This window comes from Acipenser ruthenus, chromosome 24, assembly GCF_902713425.1.
Source record: "Acipenser ruthenus chromosome 24, fAciRut3.2 maternal haplotype, whole genome shotgun sequence".
Classification (NCBI taxonomy): domain Eukaryota; kingdom Metazoa; phylum Chordata; class Actinopteri; order Acipenseriformes; family Acipenseridae; genus Acipenser; species Acipenser ruthenus.
Genome location: NC_081212.1, coordinates 7,996,068 through 8,023,480, shown reverse-complemented (window position 1 = coordinate 8,023,480; position 27,413 = coordinate 7,996,068). Strand labels below are relative to the sequence as shown.

Sequence of the window (27,413 nt, the reverse complement as noted above, 5' to 3'; positions counted from 1 at the left end):
AGTTGTTGCAGCTGGGCCAGTAATTGTATTAGAATTCTATTCAATGTAAAGCAGGCCGTGCTGTGTTTGCTGTTATCTTGTGGGTGTGTTATCCTCTATGGATGCTGGGTTTTTACACAGTGTGTGTGTGTGTGTGTCCTGCAGGTCATGTTCAACATCAGTAAGCTGCACAGTGTGCAACAGGAAGAGGGCTGGTTCCGACTGGACCCTGACAAGAGCAAGAGCAGCGAGTACGAGTGAGTCCCAGCACTGCCACAGCCTGACCCACAGCATTGCTACACACTCATTCTGCCCTCGAAACGCTGCACACTCGCTCCATAACACGAGTAGAAGTCCTGAAAAAACAAGGCACTGCTTCAGACAATGTAATGCACCTGAAATCAGACACATGGAGGATTTAACCAATATTTAAAACATTTAAGACACTTAAAATGCTGGAATTGTCAGAACTGAGAAATGGCAAATTCTACATTTCACAGCCGATACTGCCTGTAGACATACAGTAATATCTAAGTGAAGATACAGGGGAGGGGAGTACTGTGAGCCAGCCTGCCTCTCACAATACATGCCAGCATGCTCAGGAAAACAGACAGTGCAAGTCCTTCATTTAAACCTGCATAGTTCAGTCTTTACTCAAGATTAGCTGCTTTTACCAGAAAAGGTTGCGAGTGTCAGATTGTGCGGGTATATGTGGACGTCTCTCTGTCTGTGCACTGGCTCCTTTGTTACTTATACATGTAAATATGGAAGTGTGACAAAGAGGTTGTTAGGAGGCGTAGAGAGGCTGTGAAAATCTAGTGCAGTTACATAACTGCTTATGGTTATGGTAACTCATAAACAACAAGCTTCAAATATTGCATTGGATTTGTCAATACTCATAACACTGGGCAAAGGTCCCATGTTTTATATTTAGAACCTCCGCTCTCTGAAAATCCTCCTGAAGATTAGATAGACAGCTTGAGCTGCAGAACTTCACTTGAAATGCAGGAGCACAGGCGACCCTACAGGGGCTTAACAGAGACATAGAGGGACATGTTGTCAAAGCGATTCCTCCATTCATTAATTAACTCCTGTTTTTTTGAAAGGGGAAAAATATACATTAATGTTAAAAAATGAGAAACAAACACATTGACAGTCCTGTTACTTGGTTGTTTGGTTCTAGTCTTGTAAAATGAGCAGGTGTTTGACCTCTTTCAAAAAATAGTAGTTAATTAAAGACTGGAGCAGACCCTTTGAAAATATGGCCCTTGTGTCAGAATGGATCTTGCTATCAATCCAATAAAGGATTTGGTTGCTTGGTGGCATTTTTCAGTATTTTATCTACCAACTTCATCCATAGTTTTTAGAAATACTAAAAGAACCCTAATAAATTCAATCCCCAACATTTTGACTAGAAGTCTTTTTCAATGTCAGTGTAAAGTGTGCAGGATCCCTCAATGGTCCCATTGGGAGGAATGTGCTGGTTTTATAGCAGACATTAATAACCTTGCAGAGGTGTGAAGGGGAGCTTCTTACAGCAAAGGAAGTCAGGGTATGGCAGTGTTATTGTGTTGATAATGAATGGTGTGTGTTATTAGTCGGGCTGTTGGTGCTGCCTTTTCTCTTCCTGTTTTGATAGTGTATAAGACTGGTGTGCATGCATGCTTTTTGGAAATGCGGTCATGTTGATTAGACTGGAGTGGGTCTATATTCTGAATCTCAAACTACACCCCATTGACACTAATGTAATCCACATCACCAAAGAAACATTACACAATTCTGCACAACTGTCATTCTCTGCTGGTAGTACTATAGTTTACTGTAGTTTACCATGGTTTGCATGTTTTTAAATATGCTTTACCATACCTTTACAGTGGCTACTTATGCCTTACAAGCTTTCAGTCTGCTTTATTACACTTTGCTATGTTCAGGTCAGGTTTGAGATTCTTTCTCTCTCTCTCTCTCTCTCTCTCTCTCTCTCTCTCTCTCTCTCTCTCTCTTCTCTCTCTCCTCTCTCTCTCTCTCTCCTCTCTCCTCTCTCTCTTCTCTCTCTCTCCTCTCTCTCTCTCTATCTCTCTCTCTCTCTCTCTCTCTTCTTATTAGTACCACATACACAAGCACTGAATTAAAAATGAATAAATTATTAAAATAACAACACACACTGACACACGCTTGCATACAATGACTCAGAGTCCTGTCAAGATTAAAAGGACTAAGCTCCAGTCTGTTTAATCCTGGGATTCGTTTGGCTGCTTTTGTAAACCAAGCTGACGTTCTCAGCTGGGCACGTCATCATTTTTTCCTTTTTAAATGATTCCAGCAGGTCTAGAGGTCAAAGAGAAGCTGAAATCTCATGAAGTGCCTCACTCGGTACACAGGCTATGGACTTAATCAATTCAATGCCACACGTTTCAATTAGAAGGATTTGTCAATGTCTTTGTCATAGTGCTGCAGGGGGGGCAGGTTGATGGTTACAGTCTGGGGTATCAGCTGAACTTGTTGCTCTTCTGAGGCCACAAGGGTGTTTTAATCTGTTTAATAAATCAGGCTGTCACCTTCCACCGCGCCCCAGCTGGATTCAGTAAGCCGTTATGACCGCTCTTTAGGCTGTAGACTCTGCTAGGTTGGCAGATTGATTGTGTTGACTGGCCCACAGTGACAGATGGGGAACTGTGGAAAATCCTCTAGAAAAAAAAACCAAAAAAAAACACCAACATGATTTCTCCAGCTTTCAGGGGAAAAAAAGAGGATTATATTTAGAAAGGAGGGATTATCGACATGTGTATTCTTAATCTGACCAAGTTTCACATGGAAGGAGAATATTAGAAGAGTTCTCAGGACACAAGAGAGGGTCTCCCTATTCCCTAGAGTTCTCCATACTGTAGCAAATAGTCTTTTTATTTGTATTTAATTGGTTTTATATATATATATAACTATTTTAGAAAAAGATTTCGGGCTCCCAATTATTTTACCCTTGTTTTTCTGCCCAGTTTAGTATGTGCAGTTATGTTTCCTCACTCAACTGAGGAGAATGAAAGACCTCGAATCCCAACACCAAGCTGGCTGACTCTTTACACGCAGGAGGTGAACAGTGGATGGCCCCTGGATCACAAAGCCAGCCCTCCAGATGTCTGGCTTGAGCTCACCAGGCACCAGGCTGGTAGGGTCCGCTGTGCCATGGTAATGTGACTCCCTAACCCACGGGAGCACCAGAGCCAATGAAACCGGCCACTTGGGACAGCCAGGAAGTGAGCCTATGCTCCCCTGACTGCATGAGTCACCCAGCACACCACACAGTCGTGCCTGATAATCTTTATTAAATATTGTTTATATTTGCCAGTTAGCAGATCAGTTTACTAATACTCAGTACTTAAACTAATGTCTTTAATTTTATCCAACAATGCTCAATTAGATTCAGCCCTGAGAGGGAAAGCATGTTTAAAAACATGATAAACCATGGTAAACTATAGTAAATGCATAATATAACCATGAGAAAGCATGTGGGGAAAACTGCACAACTACCAGCAGAGAATGACAGCTGTGCAGAATTATGTAATGTTTCTTTGGTGATGTGGATTACATTAGTGTCAATGGGGTCTAGTTTGAGAATCAAAATATAAACCCACTCCAGTCTAATCAACATGACCGCGTTTCCAAACAGCATGCATGTGCTCTAGTTTCACATGCTACCAAAACAGGGAGAAAACAAGGCAGCAGCAAGGGTTCCTGTGTTGGGTCTTGTTTAGTGTTTGTAACGGGTTGTTCCTTGCAGGGGTAACCTGGGGTCCCTCCGCTTGCAGCTGAGACTCCGAGATGAGCGCGTGCTCCCCTCCAGTCACTACCGCCCCCTCACTGAGCTGCTGTGCCAGGCAGTGAGCACCAACCTGAATGTGAGTGCCGGGGCCAGCCACCAGGGGGCCTCGTTAACCCCACACCGCTTTCCAGCTGTTGCTTTACGGTGCCTGAGGCTAACAGGATGTGTCTTGTCGTCTCCCAGGGCAACCAGCCGGACCTGCTCATGCTGATCGACGAAACCACCACAGCTGAGAGCCGACAGGAAGTGGCCACTAACCTAGTGAAGCTCTTCCTGGGGCACGGCTTAGCCAAGGAGTTCCTGGATGTTCTTTTCAAACTGGAGCTGGAGAAAACCAGTAAGCCAATCCGACTCCCCCAGTGAGCCTCGTCTGCTTCTGCAAACTCTGACTAAAGCAGCCCTGTTTCCCTGCAGTAAACTGAACGCAACATACTGTGCCTTGTATATTAAACACATCTTTAAAAAGCATCATACAGTGCTACCATACTAAGCAGTACCGAATACAGTTTTTTGCACAATTATTTGCACAGTTCTGTTCTGAAGCTCATGAAACCACATGGCTAAGTTGCACAGAGCAGGATGTTAAGCACACACCCACTGCTGTTTTTACTTGTATCTAGCATTCTGTAAATCTGCAGGGAACTAATGCACGGAAACTCCAAATCAAAATAATATGAAATAATATGTCTCTACCACCAATCTTTTCACAAAATAAGGCTGGATTGTTTAATAATGACCCGAGTCAGTGTGCGATTGCAATGCTATATGCACTAAAACAGAGAGCACTGATACAGTGTTATAGGTTAATCTTACAGAAAATGGTTGCTACTGAAAGTAATGTCTCCTGCATTGTAGCCAGACTCAGAGGCTTTATGGAAACAGTCAGTTTTTATTGAAAATATACTTGTGTTGTAATGTATTAAATGCCATTATATTTAGAAATGCCAGGTATAAAATGAAGGCCACTCAAAATTATCTCAGATGTGCACACAGTTTAAACAAGCCCCTGTTTTTTTGCCCAGTATTTTGACCCTAAAGAGCAACCCATCTCCTTGCGGTGTCTATTGGAAGTTATATTTGAAATGGTGATCGCATCATTTGATCAGCTTTCTCCTTTTCTTTTTTAACCAGGTGAATCAAACACCTTATTTCGAAGCAATTCATTAGCCTCAAAGTCCATGGAATCATTTTTAAAGGTAAGGAGATTAAACAGCGGATGTAGCCGCTAGCCATTAACTCCCTATCCATTTCTCTTAGAAATCTTTATTAGTTGTAAACCAAAAAAGCAGGTTCCCGAGTGATGGACACTGCATGGCCACTTTATTAGGACCTGTCTGGCAGGCTTGGCATCGCCCTGGTGTGGGGTCTGTTCTCCAGGTATAGTCCGGTCCCTTCATTAAGTCTGTCAAGTCCAACAATGCCGAACACTGATGACGAAGGCTACTTTATTTTTGATTTAGAATGTCCAATTATTTTTTCCTCTCACCGCAGCAATTCCTCACACAGCTCTGGAGAAGGTTCAGTGGGCGTCCTTAACTTGAGTGAATGTAGTGCTTGTTTTTTTTTATTTTATTTTAAACAAAATGCATTTGTGCAGCTTGCTCGCTCTGTTTAAAACTAAAACATTCATAGTAAGATTGCAAGTACTTGAAATGTACCTCGCCTCTGTCTGGATGCATTTTTTGCTACAGTAATTTTGACTGCTTCAGGACCAGCACGTCGCTTTGCGTGCGTCTGTTTTTACTGCTCTGCTGTCTTTCGTCTCCTTTGTAAATTGTTGTATTTTTTTCCTTGTATTTTCCTTGTATTTTTTTTTTCAGTTGTTACCATTTCAGTAGGTTCACGTTGCGCTTTTCTAAACTGGATTCTGGTATCAAAATGATTGCATACTTCCAGTTGTTCGGTTGATCGGTCAGTTAGCAGGTTTGGAGTTTGTATCTCTGTGGATCTATTGTGTTAGGTAAAGGTCCCAATAAAGCGACCAGGCAGTGTAAAGCACTGTAACTTTGATTTGGGTTCCAGATCCCGCCCTGTCTCTGATTTCCCCTTCCCCTCCCCTCCCTCTCTTGTCCAGGTTGCAGGAATGCAGTATCTGCACAGAGTTCTGCCCTGTCTCTGATCTCCCTCTCCTCCTCTCTCATCCAGGTTGCAGGAATGCAGTATCTGCACAGAGTTCTGGGGCCGACTGTGAACCGCGTCTTCGATGAGAAGAAGTATGTTGAGCTGGACCCCAGCAAAGTGGAGATCAAGGAGGCCGGGTGAGCAGGACAGCCAGAGCCACAGTGACCTCTGCTGGAAGAGGCTGGCATGACAGGCTGAGGTTTAATGTAAAAATACATGTTTGCTACATATGTGTTTCTTTCCAAACTGCACATTTCAAACCTATGTAGCTAATGGATGGATATGATTAGTCTGTTGGCCACTTTAGAGAATCCAGAGCCGTTATATCACGCTGCTGTTTGTCCCCCTGTGTGTGCAGCTGTACAGGGCTGCACCGGATTCAGACGGAGACTGAGGTGATTCAGCAGAGCACTCAGCACCTGCAGTCCTACCTGACCGAGCTGCTGCACTCCATCGTCACGTCCGTGAGTCACTGCCCCCCCCTGCTGCGCATGGCCTTCCGGCAGCTGTGCGAGAGAGTGCAGGAGAGATTCCCAGAGAGGGAGTACCGGGTGAGAGCAGGAGCCAAGGAACCAGGCTGTCTCATTGACATCACACACTGAAAACAGACATGTCTGAGAGCTCTTCAGAGATCACACACTGAAAACAAATGCCTGATAGCTCTTCAGAGATCAGTTAGGGGAGTGCAGGTTCATGTCCTGGCTGTGTAGTGTGCAGGGTGAGTCATACAGTCAGGGGAGTGCAGGTCTGCGTCCTGGCTGTGTGGTGTGCAGGGTGAGTCATACAGTCAGGGGAGTGCAGGTTGATGTCCTGGCTGTGTGGTGTGCAGGGTGAGTCATACAGTCAGGGGAGCGCAGGTTCACGTCCTGGCTATGTGGTGTGCAGGGTGAGTCATACAGTCAGGGGAGTGCAGGTCTGCGTCCTGGCTGTGTGGTGTGCAGGGTGAGTCATACAGTCGGGGGAGCACAGGTTCATGTCCTGGCTGTGTGGTGTGCAGGGTGAGTCATACAGTCGGGGGAGCACAGGTTCATGTCCTGGCTGTGTGGTGTGCAGGGTGAGTCATACAGTCGGGGGAGCACAGGTTCATGTCCTGGCTGTGTGGTGTGCAGGGTGAGTCATACAGTCAGGGGAGCGCAGGTTCATGTCCTGGCTGTGTGGTGTGCAGGGTGAGTCATACAGTCAGGGGAGTGCAGGTCTGCGTCCTGGCTGTGTGGTGTGCAGGGTGAGTCATACAGTCAGGGGAGCGCAGGCCCGCGTCCTGGCTGTGTGAAGTCGTCGTGTCTTCACTGGAGGGAGCGTCGCACTGGCTGTGTCACTCCCGTGGGTTAGGGAGGCAAAACCTTCAGGGACTGTTTCTCCCCATCGTGCTACAGCGGACTTTACCGGCCAGGCACCCAGGGAGCTCGGGTGGACACCTGCAGGGCTGGCCTTTGTCCTCCAGAGACCGGTAGCTCACTAACATCCCCTCTCGAGCTCCTGGGTGTAGAAGAGGAAGCTGGCTCAGTCGTGGGATCAGAGGACACCCACTGAAAATGATCTAGTTAATGTCCCATGACTTTCCCCCGACTATTTAAGCAATAGTTTTTAATAGTTAAATAGTTTAATAGTTAAGTGCCACTTCTGGGTTTGACTTCAACCAACCCAGTTATTGACTAGCAGAGAGATTCAGCTTTTCGTGTGGTATAGCATAACACGATGAAGAATCTCTGAAGCAAGGTACACAGTCTTGTAGGAACATGGTAGAGAGTATGGCAACTCCCAGAGAGCTATGGGTAAAAAGAGTGGGAAACTAAACTCTTAGCAAGCCAATTTACTGTGTGAAACGTATTAGAGATGACTAAAACAAAAGAAAACTGTGATAGAGCCGAGGCTTCTGTTCTGATTTTGTCTTGACAGAAAGTGAAGTTCATTGCAGTGACCAGTTTCCTCTGCCTGCGCTTCTTCTCCCCTGCGATCATGTCTCCCAAACTCTTCCACCTGAGAGAGAAGCACCCCGACGCACGCACCAGCCGCACCCTGCTGCTCCTAGCCAAGGTACTGCTCTCTCTCCCTGTCTCCTCCTCTCCCTCACTCCCTTTCTCCCTCCCTCTCTCCCTCTCCATCCTCCCTCACTCCCACTCCATCCTCCCTCACTCCCTCTCTATCCTCCCCCACTCCCTCTTCCTCTCCCTCCCTGTCTCCTCCTCTCCCTCACTCCCTTTCTCCCTCCCTCTCCCTCTCCATCCTCCCTCACTCCCTCTCCATCCTCCCTCACTCCCTCTTCCTCTCCCTCCCTGTCTCCTCCTCTCCCTCACTCCCTTTCTCCCTCCCTCTCCCTCTCCATCCTCCCTCACTCACTCCCTCTCCATCCTCCCTCACTCCCTCTTCCTCTCCCTCCCTGTCTCCTCCTCTCCCTCACTGTCTCCTTCTCTCCCTCCCTCTTCCTCTCCATCCGTCTCTCCCTCCCCCTCCCTCCCTTTCTCTCTCCCCTCTCCCTCCTCACTCTCTCCCTCCTCTCTTTCCCCCTCCCTCCCTTTCTCCCTCCCTCTCTCCCTCTCCATCCTCCCTCACTCCCTCTCCATCCTCCCTTCCTCCTTTTCTCTCTCCCCCTTTCCCTCCTCACTCTCTCTCCCTCCTTCTGTCCTTCCCCCTCCCTCCCTTTCTCCCTCCCCCTCTCTCTCCTCTTCTCCATCTCTCCTTCTCTCTCCACCCTCCCTCACTCCCTCTTCCTCTCCCTCCCCCTCTCTCTCCCCCTCTCCCTCCCCTCCCTCTCTCCCTCCTCCTTCAGTTTGGTGTGAAGGTACTACACTGCTCACAATCTTTTATTTCTGATAAAAACTAAAAGCTTCTCATTTGATCTTTTTGTTAGGAAACATGAACTGCACAATTTGGTGAATGTATAGGTGCTTCATTACTGGACTTCTCTATAGCCTGTGATTCTGTAGATCATACAATGCTATGCTATGGATTGGTTGAAGGATAATCTAAAGTAAGAGCTGATGGGATTATGTCCACCTTTGAGCCTCTATGTAAGAGGGTACCTCGTGGTTCAGTCCTTGGACCAATCCTCTTTACCCTCTATATAAACGACCTGGGATAGGCTATTAATGTACATTTATATGCTGACGATACCACATACGAGATATGTCTTAATTATTCTTTGCTTTGATCTCTGCATGCTGCTGAATAAGTTTGAATCATGCATGTTTGTTATTGTGGGGTGCCCCTGGCTCAGGGCTGTTCTCTCCCCTCCAGGCAGTTCAGAGCATTGGGAACCTGGATACCCTGGCAGTGAGGTCCAAGGAGCCCTGGATGGGGCCCCTGCAGCCTGCCATCCAGCAAGGCATCGCCCAGCTCAAAGAGTTCATCACCCAACTCATCAGCTTCGAAGATAAGGAAGGTGAGCCCCGCACTGGAGATACCGGAAACAGAGACTTTACTTTTACATATTGATTGATTGATTGATTGATTTATTTTAAAACTGTCCAAGTGCGTTCGCTCACCGCAGCTATTCCCCACAGCTCAGGAGTTACCGACCTCTAGTGGACGAAGGCCAGCGCTGCAGGTGTCCGCTCTGAGCTCACTGGGCGCCTGGCCGGTAGGGCTGTGCATGAGCAGTGTCTTCATGATACAGATCACGATATGTATCACGATACAGTAAACTAAGTGTGAAACATACGAATTACACAATTATTGTTATTTGTTTATTTAGCAGACGCCTTTATCCAAGGCGACTTACAGAGACTAGTCTGTGAACTATGCATCAGCTGCAGAGTCACTTACAACAACGTCTCACCCGAAAGACGGAGCACAAGGAGGGTAAGTGACTTGCGCAGGGTCACACAGTGAGTCGGTGAGTGAGCAGGGATTTGAACCGGGGACCTCCTGGTTACAAGCCCTTTTCTTTAACCACTGGACCACACAGCCTCCTTGTCCCTTTTGATAGTGGAAGTGTTTGGAATAAAACAGGTTTTGGTCAAATAAGATTCTCAACCTGCTTTGCTTTTGTTTTCTGAGTAATCTTTACAGTAAAATTAGAAATACTGTAAATAATAATAATAATAATAATAATAATAATAATAATAATAATAATAATAATAATAACATCTTTGAATGACCTCTTGTTTTACATGATGGTATAATTCAAGAATGCCGGTAGCTGTTTCAGTAATATAAGGACTGGTAAGAAGTATGTACCTTGGCTCCAAAGTATAAATGAGTGTTCACAGTACTGTAGGGATGCAAGTGAAATGCACAAGACCCTGGTAATGTTTTTTGTGCTCACAGATGCTTCAGCTAGTTTGGAGTGATTTCATGTCTCTAGTGTAGGTTATACATAGTGAGTAGATGTTATTATACCTGCATTGGCTCTGATCTGACGCAGCCGTCTTCAACTGTGATGGCGATGATGATGACGATGATCCTAAAAGAATGTACCATCGGTCTGATGGGGTCGTTCAAAATGAGATGTGTTGTATTCCCTGAGTACCGGTACTTGATTCACTCCTCATATTTTAGGGTAAGTCCTTGATGCAAAAAAGATCCATTTAGACCACACTGTTGATTTTAAACATGCCAGTACACAGGTCGACTTTCACTGTGTTGCTTCTATCATTAAATGAACTGTGATGATCTCCAATAACTTCTCCGCTTCACTCTCCGGGTCACCTCCAGGGTGCTTGACAAAAACATCCTTTACCCATGGGGAGTAAAAATCTGGGGCGAGGCTGCTAGAGTACGTACTAATGCATTTTATTCTGTGATTTTCAATACAGGCACTAAAACTAAACCTACACATGACCATCACTCTTTGCATGTAGCCTCACATTTAACTTAAATAATAATCGGATTGTCAAGAATATCCCGGATCCCTGTGCGAATCGAATCGCTTTCACCCCGTCACATTCTTACATGTCTTCTCTCTAAGTACACCTGGTACACCAGAGTGTAACCAGTAACCTGTCCCCCTGAAACACTCTGCCCCAGTGGATGGAAGAAATGCTTCAGAAAGACATTGCACTTTGAACAAATGTGGTGCTTCTTACATCTGTTGGGGAGTGTTGCAGGGGGACAGGTTCATGTGTTGAGAGAAGACGTGTTTGAAATCTCTTTTGATGCTACTGAGTTTTAAAATGCCCCGAGAATGTGGTAACTGAAACAGAAAATGATTTACAAAGGGATTCGAAACAAGACGAAGAATACGTTGATTAAAATAACAGATATTTAAGAATGATTAACTAGACCAGAAATAATACTTATATAAAACAGATACAAGCAGAACAATGTGACAGGTTTCTGTGAGTTTATAATCTTTCAGCTCGAACAGTAAATGACAATGTAGAAAGGCCTGAATTGCTTCAATTGTGAATTACCATGGCAACAGTAAGAAGCCATTGTCAGGAAAGATCTTGCATTCCTCGCACATATTTCCTTCCCTCAGGTTTCCAACCAGAACATTCAGATTTGTCTCTGGCCCACCTTTGTTTCTGTAAAATAGAAAATATGTGAGAGAATGCAGAGTACAAATCTACTCCAGTTATTCAGCAGAGTAACTATTTAACACCCATGTCTATAAAAACACTGGGAGACTATTTCCTAATATTAAGTTCTCTTTCCTATACAGCGCTGTGCAGTGTTGAGTGGAGTTCCCTTTCCTATACTACTAGAGCGCTGTGCAGTGTTGAGTGGAGTTCCCTTTCCTATACTACTAGAGCGCTGTGCAGTGTTGAGTGGAGTTCTCTTTCCTATACTACTAGAGCGCTGTGCAGTGTTGAGTGGAGTTCCCTTTCCTATACCACTAGAGTGCTCTGCAGTGTTGAGAGTGGAGTTCTCTTTCCTATACCACTAGAGTGCTCTGCAGTGTTGAGTGGAGGTCTCTTTCCTATACTGCTAGAGCGCTCTGCAGTGTTGAGTGGAGTTCTCTTTCCAAGACCTGTATACAGGTCTACAGAGTTGAAAGAGTTAAAGAAAGATTTTTTTTAAAGTGTAAAAGCTAATTTCATATTTTATTTTACATTTGAATGATCCAATATTCAAGTTAAAAGTCAACCCCTTTTCAAATGACTTCATAGGAACAGATATAAATAGTGATAATAAGCAGAGTTTACAGAAGTTGACCAATAACCTGGCAAAATAAGGGTTTAAATGCACAGTGCTGTTACAACAAACATGCCTATTTCTCTGTGGTACCTATAGGCAGTCCTATGTGATGCATTGATTCCAATACAGTTAAGTGTGATAATATTGTGATATTATTAGGATCTTGTCCACATTGACTCCCATTATATTCTGGAGGGGGCATTCCAATGGTACTGTGTGGGAAGTCATGGTAACAGTCTGACCCAGTAAACAGTGAACAGGCTCAGACAAACACTGAAAATAAGAGTCTGTGGTTTATTTTCAAAATGTAAAGGGATATTTACAAGGCAGAGGGCTGAATACAAGAGGCTGTTTAATAGCTGTCTTAAGCAGAGTCCTAGCTGACAGGTGTTTTTTGCAGACCTGCAGCTCTGAATCCTGTGCTTCTCTGGTTTCTAAACGGACGTCTTTAGCGACCTGTAGTGACACTAGCACTAGCACACAATCCTCACCTATCCCACCACCTTTACTGCAGTATTTCTTCAGCCTCCTGGGTCTCCCCTAGTTTATGAGGCAACATGCTCCCTTTTAGTACCCAGAGCTCTACCCTGCAATCAGCCTAGTGTAACAGGGAAGAGGCTGGGAGCGAACCGGCGACCCCCTGCACCACAAGCGAGTGTCTTAACCATAATGCAAAAGAGCTGGGCTCGTCTGCATTCGTGGTTTTAGAGCTCTTACCCTCGTCTCATCTCACGGACGGGATGGGGGACGGGACAGGACAGAATTCGTAATGGCAGTGCATCACACAACACTGCCTGTTACACCAGCATCGCCCAAAATGGTGGCTCATTGACGTTATAGCGCTCTGAGCACTATGCTGCCTTTCCTTATCAAGAGGGCAGACACTAAAGTTTGATGGAATCACAATCCCCCCCCCCCCCCCCCCAGCTAGTTCAGCTCCCCCTAGTGTCGGGAGGTCGAATTTCAGTCAGGAGACTCCCGGACCCATCACATACTGTAATGGGCTTCTCCGTTTCAGAGCTGGGTGAGGAGAGGCTCAGTCTGCAGCCAGCCGGCACACTCAAAGAGGGGTTCCTCTTCCTTCACAAGACCAGAGACAAGTGCATGCTCATGGCATCCCCCTTCAAGAAATACCACGTCACCCTGCGCAGCAACATCCTGTCCTACGCCAAGACCCCCAACTCCAAGGTGAGGCCAGACCAGGCTTATAGACAGTCTGTATTTATTAAACCTTATTTTAATACAAACATACTGTCCACCATTTTTGGGGAAAAGTTCTATTTTAGTCTCAATAAATCAATAGATGTTGGAAATAATTACCACTTTTTTCTGGCTATTGATCATGCAGCTTAATTACTGTGTAATGGTTTTCAATCATTTTTTTTTAAGTTGGTTCTATTACTTTTTTACTGACTTTTAATGTAAAGGTGCCAATACTTTTGTCATGAACACATATTGAAATTGCTTTTGGTTTTTGTCATAAAGATTGTTTGTTAAATGACCAGAAGTGTATTTTGGTCTTTGCCATATTAATTAGTTGTGAATGTTCATTAAATGCTTGCATTTAACATGTTTTCTTGAATTATCTTATATTAAGTGAAGGGTGCCAATACCTTTGCCTGTGACAGTAGTGGAGGCCATATTAGGGGTTGTTAGTTTCCATTTAACTTTTTGGCAAGTTTTCAATGCTAGCAGCTGTGAGTCACTGTGTGATTCTGTGTGTCTGTATGCGCTGTGAGCCAGGATGTGAGTGTGTGTCTGTCTGCACTGTGAGCCAGGGTGTGAGTGTGTGTCTGTCTGCACTGTGAGCCAGGATGTGAGTGTGTGTCTGTGTGTCTGTCTGCACTGTGAGCCAGGGTGTAACTCAGTGTGTCTGTGTGTCTGTCTGCACTGTGAGCCAGGGTGTAACTCAGTGTGTCTGTGTGTCTGTCTGCGCTGAGAGCCAGGGTGTAACTCAGTGTGTCTGTGTGTCTGTCTGCACTGTGAGCCAGGGTGTGAGTGTGTGTCTGTCTGCACTGTGAGCCAGGGTGTAACTCAGTGTGTCTGTGTGTCTGTCTGCGCTGAGAGCCAGGGTGTAACTCAGTGTGTCTGTGTGTCTGTCTGCGCTGAGAGCCAGGGTGTAACTTAGTGTGTCTGTGTGTCTGTCTGCGCTGTGAGCCAGTGTGTAACTCAGTGTGTCTGTGTGTCTGTCTGCGCTGAGAGCCAGGGTGTAACTCAGTGTGTCTGTGTGTCTGTCTGCGCTGTGAGCCAGTGTGTGACTCAGTGTGTCTGTGTGTCTGTCTGCGCTGAGAGCCAGGGTGTAACTTAGTGTGTCTGTGTGTCTATCTGCGCTGTGAGCCAGTGTGTAACTCAGTGTGTCTGTCTGCGCTGTGAGCCAGTGTGTAACTCAGTGTGTCTGTGTGTCTGTCTGAACTGTGAGCCAGGGTGTAACTCAGTGTGTCTGTGTGTCTGTCTGCGCTGTGAGCCAGGGTGTAACTCAGTGTGTCTGTGTGTCTGTCTGTGCTGAGAGCCAGTGTGTAACTCAGTGTGTCTGTGTGTCTGTCTGTGCTGAGAGCCAGTGTGTAACTCAGTGTGTCTGTGTGTCTGTCTGCACTGTGAGCCAGGGTGTGAGTGTGTGTCTGTCTGCGCTGAGAGCCAGGGTGTAACTCAGTGTGTCTGTGTGTCTGTCTGCGCTGAGAGCCAGGGTGTAACTCAGTGTGTCTGTGTGTCTGTCTGCGCTGTGAGCCAGTGTGTAACTCAGTGTGTCTGTGTGTCTGTCTGCGCTGAGAGCCAGGGTGTAACTCAGTGTGTCTGTGTGTCTGTCTGCGCTGAGAGCCAGGGTGTAACTCAGTGTGTCTGTGTGTCTGTCTGCGCTGTGAGCCAGTGTGTAACTCAGTGTGTCTGTGTGTCTGTCTGTGCTGTGAGCCAGGGTGTGACTCAGTGTGTCTGTGTGTCTGTCTGCCTGCAGAAGAGCTCGTTCGTCTCTCTGCAGAAGGTCCGGGCTGTGGAGAAGGTGGAGGAGAAGAGCTTTGGCAGCTCCCACGTCATGCAGATCATTTGGAGCGAGGAGATGGAGCAGATTGAAATCCTCTACCTGCAGTGCAAGGTGAGGAGGGCTGGCGACAATCCCCCTAAATCTCATCTAACATGTATTACCATCCCTTTGTAGAGCGCTCGTTTTCCTATGTGAAAAAAAGCACATTATTTTAAACATGGTTTTTGATGGTATTTTTAACGTGCTTTTGAAGTATCTGCAAGGAGCGAGCAATACATTTCCTTCACTATCAGCTTCAAATAAATTACCATTAAACACTGAGTTTGCCTTTACCATAATGTGTGCGTGTTTCAGTAAGGAATGTGAAATGATGGCAATACATAGTAAGATTCACTGGAATTATATTGTTATCTCTATATACTTTAAGCCGTTGTGAGGAAGTGAACTTGAGGTCTGCAAATGAGTGCACACAACACCAAGTTTCCATGTATTAATTCCAGTGTTCAAAAGTTAGACACAACAATGTAGCACCGAGTTTTAAACAGAAATCAGATAATGATCAGTTACCTCATATTCTGGGAGAAAGCCCAGGTCTGTCATCAGGAGAGGATTCGGGTGCCTATCTTATATATCTTACCTAAACGTGTGTGTAAAACTAAACCCTGTTTTTGCAAGCTTCAGTGTTCCAACCAAGGTCAGTGAAGTCCCCACACCCACTCGGTTCTTTGTCTTGAGGAGAGAAGCCTCTCTGTTGATAACAGCAGATCTTGCAGCTGTGCTCAGCACAGTGTTTTTTGGGATATTTGTTTAAGCTTCATTAACCCCACACCTTGTTACCATCATTTCAGAAGTTTAAAGCACCGTTGTGCCTCTGTAACGCTCATCTCAGCTTGTGCACCAGAGTGGAACCATTTACCTGTACAAACGTGGCATTGTCTTACATCCACTGCAGTGCTGAAAGGAAGGCCGTTTTCACCTTTGAAGAAAGTCTTTCAAAATGTTTAACTAATATTCTTTCATTTTGAATAAGCTGAAAAAATATTTCATTTAAGTACCATATTACAGTAAATAGATCTCTCAGGAAAATAAACCCAGCACCCCATCCTTCTAAAAAGAGAGGAACAGTTTTCTGTGCAGTAGAGCGGGTGTTATTTATCTTAGATGTAATTTATGCATTAGTTTCCTTGGCATGAGAGCTTTTTGATACAGTCATTTATCAATGATGTTCTAGGAATGAATATGATAATTGTGGCCTCAAGAGGTGTTGTCAAGGCTCTGCATGTTTCATAATGTATAAATATTCATTCTACGTGCTATTCCACACCAATACAAGCCAGGTTGTATCAATCACTGAGGCTGTGGCACCCAGTACTGGTTACAATGTCTTTATTGTTTGTTTCATGTTGTCAGAGTGTGAATGAGCTGAACCAGTGGCTCTCTGCTTTGCGCAAGTCCTGCATCCACAACACAGAGACCCTCAATTCATATCACCCGGGCGTCTTCAAAGGAGACAAGTGGAGCTGCTGCCACCAAAAGGAGAAAACAGGTACTGCACAGCTCAGTCATGACCAGAACACGCCGTCTGCCTGCCTCCCTGCCTGTCTGCCTACCTGCCTGTCTGCCTGCCTCTCTGTCTGCCTCCCTGCCTGCCTGTCTGCCTGCCATCCAGACCTCAGCAGAGACTGACAGTTTCTTCCATCCACTGCAGTGCTGAATTGCATGGAGTTTTGTCTTTTGATGGTAGTGGATTGCACTTATGATCACTGAGGCATAAGCTAAGACCACCAAACTCATTTCACTAGTGAATTAGTCTGTAAGGTTTAAAAATGAAGGTAAGCACGGAATGAACTACTTGGTTACGCTATAAGGATGAGACCATGCTTCAAATCCTAACAATGCTGACCATTTATTAGTTCCAAATACCAAACATTACATTCTACATTGAACGTTACTGTTTAGGTACAATAACATGCCACTAGCATTAACAGAGATAGGCAATTGTTACCTTCCCTGGGAGAGAGCCTCAGACGCTACACCGATGGTCCAGATGATCTGGAGGTATCGGGAGCTTCTCAGTCTGTGTCGCCTCTATGCCTGGTATTTATACTCTAGTAGGCTCAGAACTTACACAACTAGAGTTTGTTTCTGATATGTTATTAATTTTAGCTGTTACTCCACTCAGGTGCAACCAACCACAAACTACTCTCTTTTACAAGGTCACTGTGGTTAATTGTTTACCACACTTCTCCATTCTCATACATTCCTGCACGTGCCTTATCACTCATTATTCTAAGCTTAAGACCAAGTGGGTCGTTGCCTTAGCAACTCATGTCAAACTTAGCACATGCCTTATCATTCAATCATTCTGAGCCTAAGGTCAAGGGGAGGTGCCTTAGTAACTCTACTTATGGCAAAGTCACCTCCAGCAGATTGGTTTAACATTACCAACACGTTTTCTTTCATATGATTACCAATGCATTTTCACTCTGCAAGTCTGCTGTACCACCTACCCCCACCTCGTTCAGTTTTACCCTAAAATACAAGTCTTAGGCTGAACCTTTACTGCACTCATCCAGTCCTCCTGTGCACTCACCTGCATCAGAGACCAGGGCTTCCAGGCTGTGTGCATTCCCTCTAGGTAGTTTTGAGCTGCAGGTGTAGGAATTGAATAGGGAAAGTAATGTTTAACAGAATGTAGACGCACACTCGTATTACTTGGAGCTCAGGTTAAATGGGTTATCGTTTATTAGGATTTTCTTAGCATGAAAGCTTGACCTTTTCTACCTCCGAACACTAGGGGGCAGATCACTCCCGAGTAAGCACGAAAGCAGAGAGAGAGAGAGCTCTAGTTTTAGGAGAAGCAAATGGAAGCGGAGACGCCATTATCGTCTAAGAAAAAAACTGAAAAGTAATGAAAACCAAAATGACTGAATACAGGCTGATCTCTACCTGCTGCTGTGCTTAACGGTCGCGAGCAGCCTCAATGAATCTCTGTTTAACTCGGACGTTTCAAATGAAAAGTGTGCTACAAAGCTGGACCCTGCAAATAAACAAAGAAACGACATCTCTTAACTTTGCCCACCGCTGTGCATATTTACTCACCCAAGGTCACAGCCACACTTGCTGTCATCCACTTACACATTTCCTGAAGTACTCCACTCTAAGAATGATGCATGTGTGTGTATGTATGCGCCCTTTTTATATGCCAGCTGGGTATCGGGTCAGTAACAGTAAATATGTGTTCTTACTGGTCAGCAGCGACACAGCACTTGCTGGATGTTCCGGAGGGTTCCAGCAGTGGGGACTGAAGCCCAGCAGTCACCACTGTGAGTTGAATATCTGTGAGGGGAGCCCATTCCCTTACTATAAGCCTGTGTCTCTCAGCTGCAGGTTGTGATAAAACCCGACACGGAGTGACCCTGCAGGAGTGGAATGACCCCCTGGATCCGGATCTGGAGTCCCAGTTGATTTTCAGACACCTGCTGGGAGTCAGGGAGGCAATGAGGTAACACAGAAAAGGAGAGAAAATCCAGCGCTGTTTTATAACCTTTGGTAATGTCCTGCTTATGGTGCAAATATGTCACGCATCCAGCCGACACACCATTGTTAACATTCGATCAGCTCTTAATGAAAAAGTATCTGTACACTAGAGGTTGGGATGAAGCTTAGTGTTAACATTCATTTGCATTGGGAGTGTCAGATTGTGAGGATATACAGGTGTCTCTGTCTGTGCATCCATCCGTCTGTCACATTTACCTTTTCACAACTTATCTGATGTCATCTATGTCTTAAAGAGCACTTTTACAATGTCCATTAAACTATCCATTGCCCTTGCTCTATACTAGTGTGTACATTGTGTTTATGTGCTGTACGCCCTGGTCATCGTAGCTCTGTTCTGAATTCACAGCCGTGGCCGGAGAGCAATGTTACTGACATATATTTCTATCTCTTTGTTTAGGGACAAATACCTGGAAGTGGTGAAGCTGGAGAAAGATAAAGATTCATTCCAGAGCCATGAAAAAGGTAACCTGGACTGTACAGATCACTCTGGGACATGTTTAGGGTCTATAAGACCAGTGGCAAACTTAGGTTTCAAAAGTGGCGCGGACAGTTTCTGTAGCTGGGGTGTAACCTAGTCATCACAGCTAGAATACTGACTCACGCTAACCCAGTCATCACAGCTAGAATACTGACTCACGCTAACCTAGTCATCACAGCTAGAATACTGACTCACACTAACCTAGTCATCACAGCTAGAATACTGACTCACACTAACCCAGTCATCACAGCTAGAATACTGACTCACGCTAACCTAGTCATCACAGCTAGAATACTGACTCACACTAACCTAGTCATCACAGCTAGAATACTGACTCACGCTAACCTAGTCATCACAGCTAGAATACTGACTCACACTAACCCAGTCATCACAGCTAGAATACTGTTTAATGTGCTTTACCATGCCTCTCTGGGATTTACAGTGCTTACCTATGCTTTACCATGCTTTCACTGTGCATTAGGTAATATGTAGTATTCCGTGTAAATATACATATTTGTATCACTTAAAAATAAATACAGCAAACATTTGCCTTTTTTATTATTTTGTTTGGTAATTCACTGATGGTGAAAACAGAATGTCTTTAAAAGGTGGACTCAAAAAAAAAAAATTCTGCGATTTAGCATTTACTTTTTTTCAGGTAAGCATTTACATATTTAGTTACATTTGTTGTATAATAACTTAAGAGAAAATGATCAATTTTTTTCTGCTTTAATAAATATTATGTTTAATTGTGAAATATCTATGGAATACTATTTTTAGACCGTGAAATAAGACAATTCCTTACTGTGAAAAAAATCCAGGCTTCCCTATAATGCATCCCGCTGTAGCAGCTGTGTCTCCACTACCCTGTGCTGTTCCTGTTGCAGATTCAGAGCTGTAGCAGCTGTGTCTCCACTAACCTGTGCTGTTCCTCTTTGCAGATTCAGAGCTGTAGCAGCTGTGTCTCGACTACCCTGTGCTGTTCCTCTTGCAGCTTCAGAGCTGTAGCAGCTGTGTCTCCACTACCCTGTGCTGTTCCTCTTGCAGATTCAGAGCTGTAGCAGCTGTGTCTCCACTACCCTGTGCTGTTCCTCTTGCAGATTCAGAGCTGTAGCAGCTGTGTCTCAACTACCCTGTGCTGTTCCTCTTTGCAGATTCAGAGCTGTAGCAGCTGTGTCTCCACTACCCTGTGCTGTTCCTCTTGCAGATTCAGAGCTGTAGCAGCTGTGTCTCCACTACCCTGTGCTGTTCCTCTTTGCAGATTCAGAGCTGTAGCAGCTGTGTCTCCACTACCCTGTGCTGTTCGTTCCTCTTGCAGATTCAGAGCTGTAGCAGCTGTGTCTCCACTACCCTGTGCTGTTCCTCTTGCAGATTCAGAGCTGTAGCAGCTGTGTCTCCACTACCCTGTGCTGTTCCTCTTTGCAGATTCAGAGTTGTAGCAGCTGTGTCTCCACTACCCTGTGCTGTTCGTTCCTCTTGCAGATTCAGAGCTGTAGCAGCTGTGTCTCCACTACCCTGTGCTGTTCCTCTTTGCAGGTTCAGAGCTGAAGGATGCAGCAAGCAAGCTCTTCCAGCTTCTTCAAGACCTGCAAGATATTCACGAAGACCTGGAGCGCTCGGAGAAACAGAAAAATACAAACTGCCTCCTGGAATTGCAGACGTAAACCACAGCATGCCTTTGTTTTGTTTGTGGTTTTTCAAGGCATTATTTTAAACACCTAAAGACCTCCAATTTGTGCCATGAGCAGCACTGGCACAATCAAACATGTTCTTGTCTGAATAGAAATACCACAGATAAACTAGTAGGTTCCAGTGGAAGATGGTGCCAAACAGCTTCCCCCAGGCCTCTGAATGGGTATCATGTCTTGGATTACAGGAAGGGATATATGAAGAAGGAAGAAATGGCAAATAAATGACTTGCTTGTGGGTTGTTATGGGCAAATATAATAGACACCAAAAATGACTGTGTTTATTATAAAATTCAATGGGAATATATATAAAACCTCTAGATATTCAAATGAATGTTATTGTATTGCACTGTATTCTGAATCTGTAAATCAAGTTTAGGATGGTCCACTTTGTAAATAAAGAGCTGCCGTGCTTTGTATAATCCTTCAGCAGCTCCCCTGAGAGTATGCATGTTATCTTTCCCCATGTGAGGATGGTGTTGTCTGTTTTCAAACAAACATAATAAGGCGTCTTGCCAATATGGGTTGCAAAGGAGTGTCTGCCACTGCACTGGTAAGAATGGGGCCAGCATAACACAAGACAAATACATCTTGTAATGGAGCTCCTCCTAGCGGCTGATGAGTTAATAACACTGACAGCAGCTTAAGACACGTACGTCCCTCTCAGATACAGAGCTTGCTCTTTAGTTGAATAGTCAAGTGTATCGTCTTTGATTTGTGATGTTGCCTCTCAGTTCAATTCAATGGGCTGAGATGCAGAGCCATGACAGCATGGATTGAGTTTGTATCTGTTCTGAATTCACAATTCCATTTAGAAGAGGAGTGAATTTGGGTGAAATTGTAACACAGTGCACCATTATACATAAAAAGAGTATATTTACCTGTAAATAATACTCACTTCTTTTTTAGACACTTGTATCTGCTTGAAAAGCCAGGAAAATGTTGCTCAATAGTAGCATAGCAATTCTAGGAACACAATAGCCACTGATGTATTCAGGCAATATACTGGCTCCGTTGCTTTTTAAATATTGCATGTCTGTTAATATAGGCATGTTAGTCAGTAGTGTTGCACTAACATTGCAGTTAATCCAGATTAAAAGGCAGAGGGCCTTACAAGGCAAAAGCACATTTTCAAATAGCAAAAAACAATGTTGTGAAATGAAGCTAGCCAATGCTAAACGCTGTGCCGGGGCTGCTCCGAGCTGTCTCGTGCTGGTTTTAAAGCAGTCCATTCTTGTTTCATTGCGTTTGGAAAACGCTCTCTGTGAATGGTTTCCATGTCTTCATTAAACACTTTTTTTCTCTCCTCATGTAGGAGTTTATATAACATCGCATTTTTCCATTCTTAAACTAAAAGCATTCAACAGTATGTATTTGTGTTTTTATAAAATGTCAATTTCTATGTATTGTGTAATGTAGTTTTGTTGCTCTATGTCTTGTTACACTACTTTTGTTTGGACTATGTACTTAAGTATATTCAGTACCGGCTCACATTCTAGCAACAACAAATGATTTACAGCAAGACCAGGACTGGGGATTGTATTGCCCATGTCTCCTCTCTCAGACCCCTTACTTACTAAATACCCTGGAATCTCTCAATAGACAATCGCCTCCTCTTTAAAAGTAGGCAAAGGATTGTAACGAGCAAGACATCTCACAAGTGGAATGGTCCCCAGAAATGTGCTCCTTTTCCTAGGAAAGCAGTACACGTGGGGATGGGGAGTTTGTTGCTGGATAACTTCACTCAGACTACCTGCTCATATATATATATATATATATATATATATATATATATATATATATATATATATATATATATATATATATATGCATGCATGTGCACTTTTGCACTTACCGTAGAATAATACCCAGAATGCCATCCAGACTTGCTCATTTTGTGTACTGCATGAATACAGCGCAATAAGGATGCGCAGTGCAGCACATTTTTGAAGTAATCTATTGAGGCTATACCGCCACTTTACAAGGGGGCTCCAATCAGACAGCAGAAAAACACAAAGGTATTAAAATGGTGAGTTATGATTGGTCGGTAGTCATATAGCCCACTGTGTTTGAATGCTTGAGATTTCATGGTGTCTAATCACAGCCTAGTTTCCATAGTAACAGTAGTTTGCTGTGTTTTTCTGTGCTTTGAGAATTCTGTTGGCAGCAGTCATTAAGTCTATAGGGTTAGCAAGGTATAGAAATGTATAAACTGCTTGTAAGTTATTTTGTATGGGCTACCAATAAATAAAGTCATATCACAAGTGGTGCATGCTTGCGTTTTTTTTTATTATGAACACCAGGGTATATTTTAATAAACTCTGCTGTTCTGGTACTATTGTCTATTGGCAGCAGTGATTTAGTCAAACTTGCACAATAGGCAAGCTGTGTTACATGACACAGCTTCTGCACAACTGTCTGATTCAGTCTGCAGTCCTCTCGATGTAATGAAAAGAGCATTAGGAACTTCTATTACAAACTACTTTAAGAGGCTAAAAATACTGATGAAGACGACAGCAACAGTGCGTCGACAACGACTGTGAACACAAACACAAACGAAGCCACTGACACACAGACACGTAAAGTGAAGCATTCTGACATGATGGAGAAAGACACTTTGTGGAAATACATGTAGAAATTAGATCATGCATTATCTATTATATGTTACTAGAAGTGTGGTATATTGTACAAATACAATGTGAATTCAATAATAATTCTTATATAAAGCTATATTTTAGTGGTGTTCCGATACCTTCAGATTTAGGGTTACACTTCTGCAAACCAGCAGTGTTCAGTTTCACTCCAAGTTCATGGTCCATATCATGAAAGAACAGGCTTCCACTGTTGTCATGACCACATGCTCCCCAGACAGTTCCAGTCACACCCCAGTGCCAGGGCTTGTCTCTCTCATTAGCCCTGCCCCCAGTCCTAGGGTTCAGAACTGCCCTTGAAATGACTTGGAGCCAAGAATATGAACACGGATCATCAAAGTATGACTGAGTCACCCCTCAGTCTGTAGGGTTACTAATAAGAGTTGTTCATGAAGCTATTAGGTTGGAACAATGTATGTGACATCTAAATCTGTATGATTGATATATTTAATTGCAGGTAGTTCAGAAACTAACCTGAGAGCTCGCAGTGCTTTGTGAAACTGGCCCCCGGACTGGGTGCAGGGCTGATGTGAGTGTCAAGCCCTGCAGTGCATTCTGGTACTTGTAGTTTTGCAGCTCTCAAAATAGGACAGGTAAGAGGCACCTGAATGGGATGTGAGTTTAAAAAAAAGGAACAGCACATTATATATATATATATATATAATGTGAATATAATAAAGTACAATTTGTATGCCATATTGCATCACGTATTTATATGGCTCGCCCCTTTATTTACCTTGGTTGTTTTGTACAAGTGAAATAACTCCCAATATATACTGTACAATACCGCTATCCAGAAGTGACTCCCAATACAATATACTGTGCAACACCGCTATCCAGAAGTGACTCCCAATACAATATACTGTACAACACCGCTTTAGGTCACGTGTTCGGCATTCAACTTTTATTTTGAAAGTCTGAAGTTTTTGAGCTCTTCTATTGAACCAATGAAATACCTTCTATGCAATACAACGACAGGAAGTGGGCGTGGCTAGGCGGCATGTCGTCAGTGTAGTGCGCACTCGGTTGTTTGTCGGTATAAGGAGGTTAGGAGACATTGTCTAAATCTTGTTATAAAACATGAACGCACCCCCAGCCTTTGAGTCCTTCCTGTTATTTGAAGGAGAGAAAAAGTGAGTATCTCTTAACTGTTTGTGGATACTACGAGCAGCTCGGTAAATGGTGAGGGCAAACCTGGTGTGAACAGTGGGCCGCTTTAAATTACCGGAGTGATTAGAAGCGTTTGGGGGTTTCCTATTACCAAATTCTACTGCCATTAAGAAGCCCCCCCAAAAGACTGCAGCCAGGAGTTTAACACCAGGGCAGAAGAAAGAGCAGTACTTGTATTGATTTTAAGTTTAGAGAAAGTGAAATGGGTGGTTATATTACAATCTGTTTTGTGCAGCAGGGGAATCAGCTGCTGGCAGTAAAACCCTACACTGGTAATTATATAGACACTTGTTTTAAAATGTGGGGTCTCATTAATATTTCGGTATTTTTTTGCCCTATCGTGTTGTTGAAACCGGTAACCTATATTAATGTATATGACTTTATGTCGTTGCATAACATGGTAATACACCATTGAAGAAGTAACGATCAGATATGACGAGTTATTTTTCAAGACGTTTTAAGTTCTGCTAAAAATTATTACAGATACTGGTTGTTGTTTTTATGTCAAATATAAAATATGCATGAAAGAGTTGGCCATTAAAGAGAGCGCAACTGTATTGTCATATTTGGACTGACAAATGTAGCCTAAGCTCCTATGACAGCATTTGCTGTTTGTATCGGTAACTGCTGCGGTGCTGAAGGATTGTGTCATTTGCTTGTTTAATTAATTTCCTATTTCTACAGTTGAATGTGCAGATATCTCAACTACTGTACCGCACTGTGGATTTAAAACCTAAACTGCACCTTCACCTTATAAGATAACTTACTCTAATTTTGTTAACCCCAAAGTTGTCTAAATGTAACTGCTGTAAATATAGTCCCTTGAGATGCTTTAATGACACCTCCATATAAAATTAGAAACCAAAGCCTAAAAATGATACATCATTTGGTGTTTTCCTCCCCACAGTGATGATAAAGCAGCTCCATTGTCTATGTGTTGAGCTTCATACCCAGCGTGACATTTCACTGCTCTGATTAGGAGCATGTCTAACTAGACAGTTTAGTAAAAAAAAAATCTGCCAAGAAATATTGATTTAGAATGTATCAAATTACATAACAGCTTGTGTTGTGATTTTTGTTTTTCAAAGAAAACTGCATTTGGTATTTAATGGCTCTCTCCAGTTTGGGCTGGCTTCAGACAGGGAGTAATTCTCTTGTGACATTGTGGGAGTTAACCTTCACAGTACACTACATCTGGTAACACTGGCACCATAACATAACAATCTCGTATTTCCATTTAGAATCACCATAACCAAGGATACGAAAGTACCCAATGCCTGCTTATTCACACTTAACAAGGAAGACCACACGCTTGGAAACATCATCCGATCGTGAGTATGTTCTGCTAGGGAGCGAGGCGGGGGGGTAAAACTTTGCAAAAAAAACAACACATCATGCATTATAAAATTGGTACATAACTAGGAGACTTAACATGGTACAATTCTACACATAGTGACTGAAGGGGATATACTAAGAAACTGGAATAAAGAACCGTCACACTTAATCACCGCTATTAAGACCACTGGTATATAATTGCCAGTTTCACATACGAGAAAATGCAATCTACACTTTTGCCTTGTGTAGTACCAGGTACTACATGTTTTAAGATGTTTTAAGAAGATAATGTTTTTGCTAAAACCTGGATTTCTTTCAAATCTACACATTTGACACTTGTATAGTAATGGATGCACATTGTGTGGACAGTTTATGGAGCGAGAGAGAGAATTTTACATTACTTGCTATTGAAACGACTGTGTTTTTCTCTCAGCCAGTTGCTGAAGGATCCTCAGGTCCTGTTTGCCGGGTATAAGGTGCCCCATCCTCTGGAACACAAGATTGTGATCCGGGTGCAGACCACACCGGACTACAGCCCTCAGGAGGCCTTCACCAACGCCATCACAGATCTGATCAGCGAGCTGTCCCTGCTGGAGGAGAGGTTCAGGGTACGAGCATTAAAGCAGAAAGGAAAAGCTGGAAGTGTGCAGCTCCGCTCCCCTGTCTTCCCCTGCCTGTTGTTTGTTCCCTGTTCTTGTCAAAGATTTGCCTCTGTATTTCTCTATCTGTGGGTATCTTTATAAAGGTCTTTTCACCATCGACTGGACAATCAACTGCTTTCCTCTTTGTCTCTTGCAGGTTTCTATCAAAGACAAACAAGAAGGAATCGAGTGAAGGCTGCTCTCCTGCTCTCCCCGGGCTGTGTGCGTGCATCTCACTGCTGTATTGCTTTGTGGGACATGAGGAACATGTACTTGTGTCTTCATTTCATTTGTGTTCTGTCATTATAAATATGTTTCACCGTTCTGTTTTCTAAGTGATTTAATAAAAAAAATAAAAAGTGGCTCTCATGAAGTGTTGTACATGCTTGTGATCTAGGCACTCCTGCCTATTGTCAGTTAAAGCATAGCAAAGCATTGGAAAGCCCACAGGTAGAAACATGGCAAACTATGGTAATGTCCTAGTATAGCCATGGGGAAATTATAGGAAAACTGCTTTATTACAGTGCACACTTCCTGTGGTAAACTTACATTGTCTGATCTTGGACTCTTACCTCCCTGACCTGCTCACAAGCCCAGGCATTCAGAAGTGAAAGGCTAGTACATGTAACCAGTGCACTCCCACACCCACAATCCCACCACCTGCTGAAGGTCCCATGAGGCATGGAGGAGAGTGAGGTTCAGGTGTGGGGGTGAAGTAAATGAATCGTATGTCCAGTTCTGCATTGCTCCTGAATGAATCATTGTAATTCTGTTGCAATTGTGGAACATTTTGCTAATTCAAATCTTTTGCACGTTTGTGAAAGAGGGAGAGTGATCTATTCAGGTATACAAGGTCTGGGTTGGGTTGTCAGTATTGCAGACTAATTTTAAGTTGGAAGTATAGTGGGACCAATATTTTGAGT

The 27,413-nt window shown here is 43.8% G+C and overlaps 2 protein-coding genes across 2 annotated transcripts in view; both read left to right on the top strand.

Moving 5' to 3' along the window:
* Positions 1-22,960, top strand: part of LOC117429938 (ras GTPase-activating protein 4) — a 61,205-nt gene extending 38,245 nt beyond the window's left edge. The window contains exons 8-21 of the mRNA XM_058998347.1: positions 145-236; positions 3,752-3,869; positions 3,977-4,130; positions 4,925-4,989; positions 5,939-6,051; positions 6,273-6,465; positions 7,811-7,948; positions 9,149-9,293; positions 13,011-13,180; positions 14,940-15,077; positions 16,377-16,512; positions 18,351-18,471; positions 18,925-18,989; positions 20,542-22,960. Of these exons, the coding sequence (XP_058854330.1) occupies positions 145-236; positions 3,752-3,869; positions 3,977-4,130; positions 4,925-4,989; positions 5,939-6,051; positions 6,273-6,465; positions 7,811-7,948; positions 9,149-9,293; positions 13,011-13,180; positions 14,940-15,077; positions 16,377-16,512; positions 18,351-18,471; positions 18,925-18,989; positions 20,542-20,669 (1,776 nt within the window). The 3' untranslated portion in view covers positions 20,670-22,960. The remainder of the gene's footprint in view (positions 1-144; positions 237-3,751; positions 3,870-3,976; positions 4,131-4,924; positions 4,990-5,938; positions 6,052-6,272; positions 6,466-7,810; positions 7,949-9,148; positions 9,294-13,010; positions 13,181-14,939; positions 15,078-16,376; positions 16,513-18,350; positions 18,472-18,924; positions 18,990-20,541) is intronic.
* A 1,355-nt stretch (positions 22,961-24,315) lies between these two features.
* LOC131700530 (DNA-directed RNA polymerase II subunit RPB11-a) lies at positions 24,316-26,852 on the top strand. The gene is made up of 4 exons (XM_058998322.1): positions 24,316-24,477; positions 25,756-25,845; positions 26,283-26,457; positions 26,648-26,852. Exons 1-4 carry the CDS (start codon positions 24,425-24,427, stop codon positions 26,681-26,683), a joined length of 354 nt encoding a protein of 117 aa, XP_058854305.1. The 5' UTR covers positions 24,316-24,424; the 3' UTR covers positions 26,684-26,852.
* The last annotated feature ends 561 nt before the right edge of the window (positions 26,853-27,413 follow it).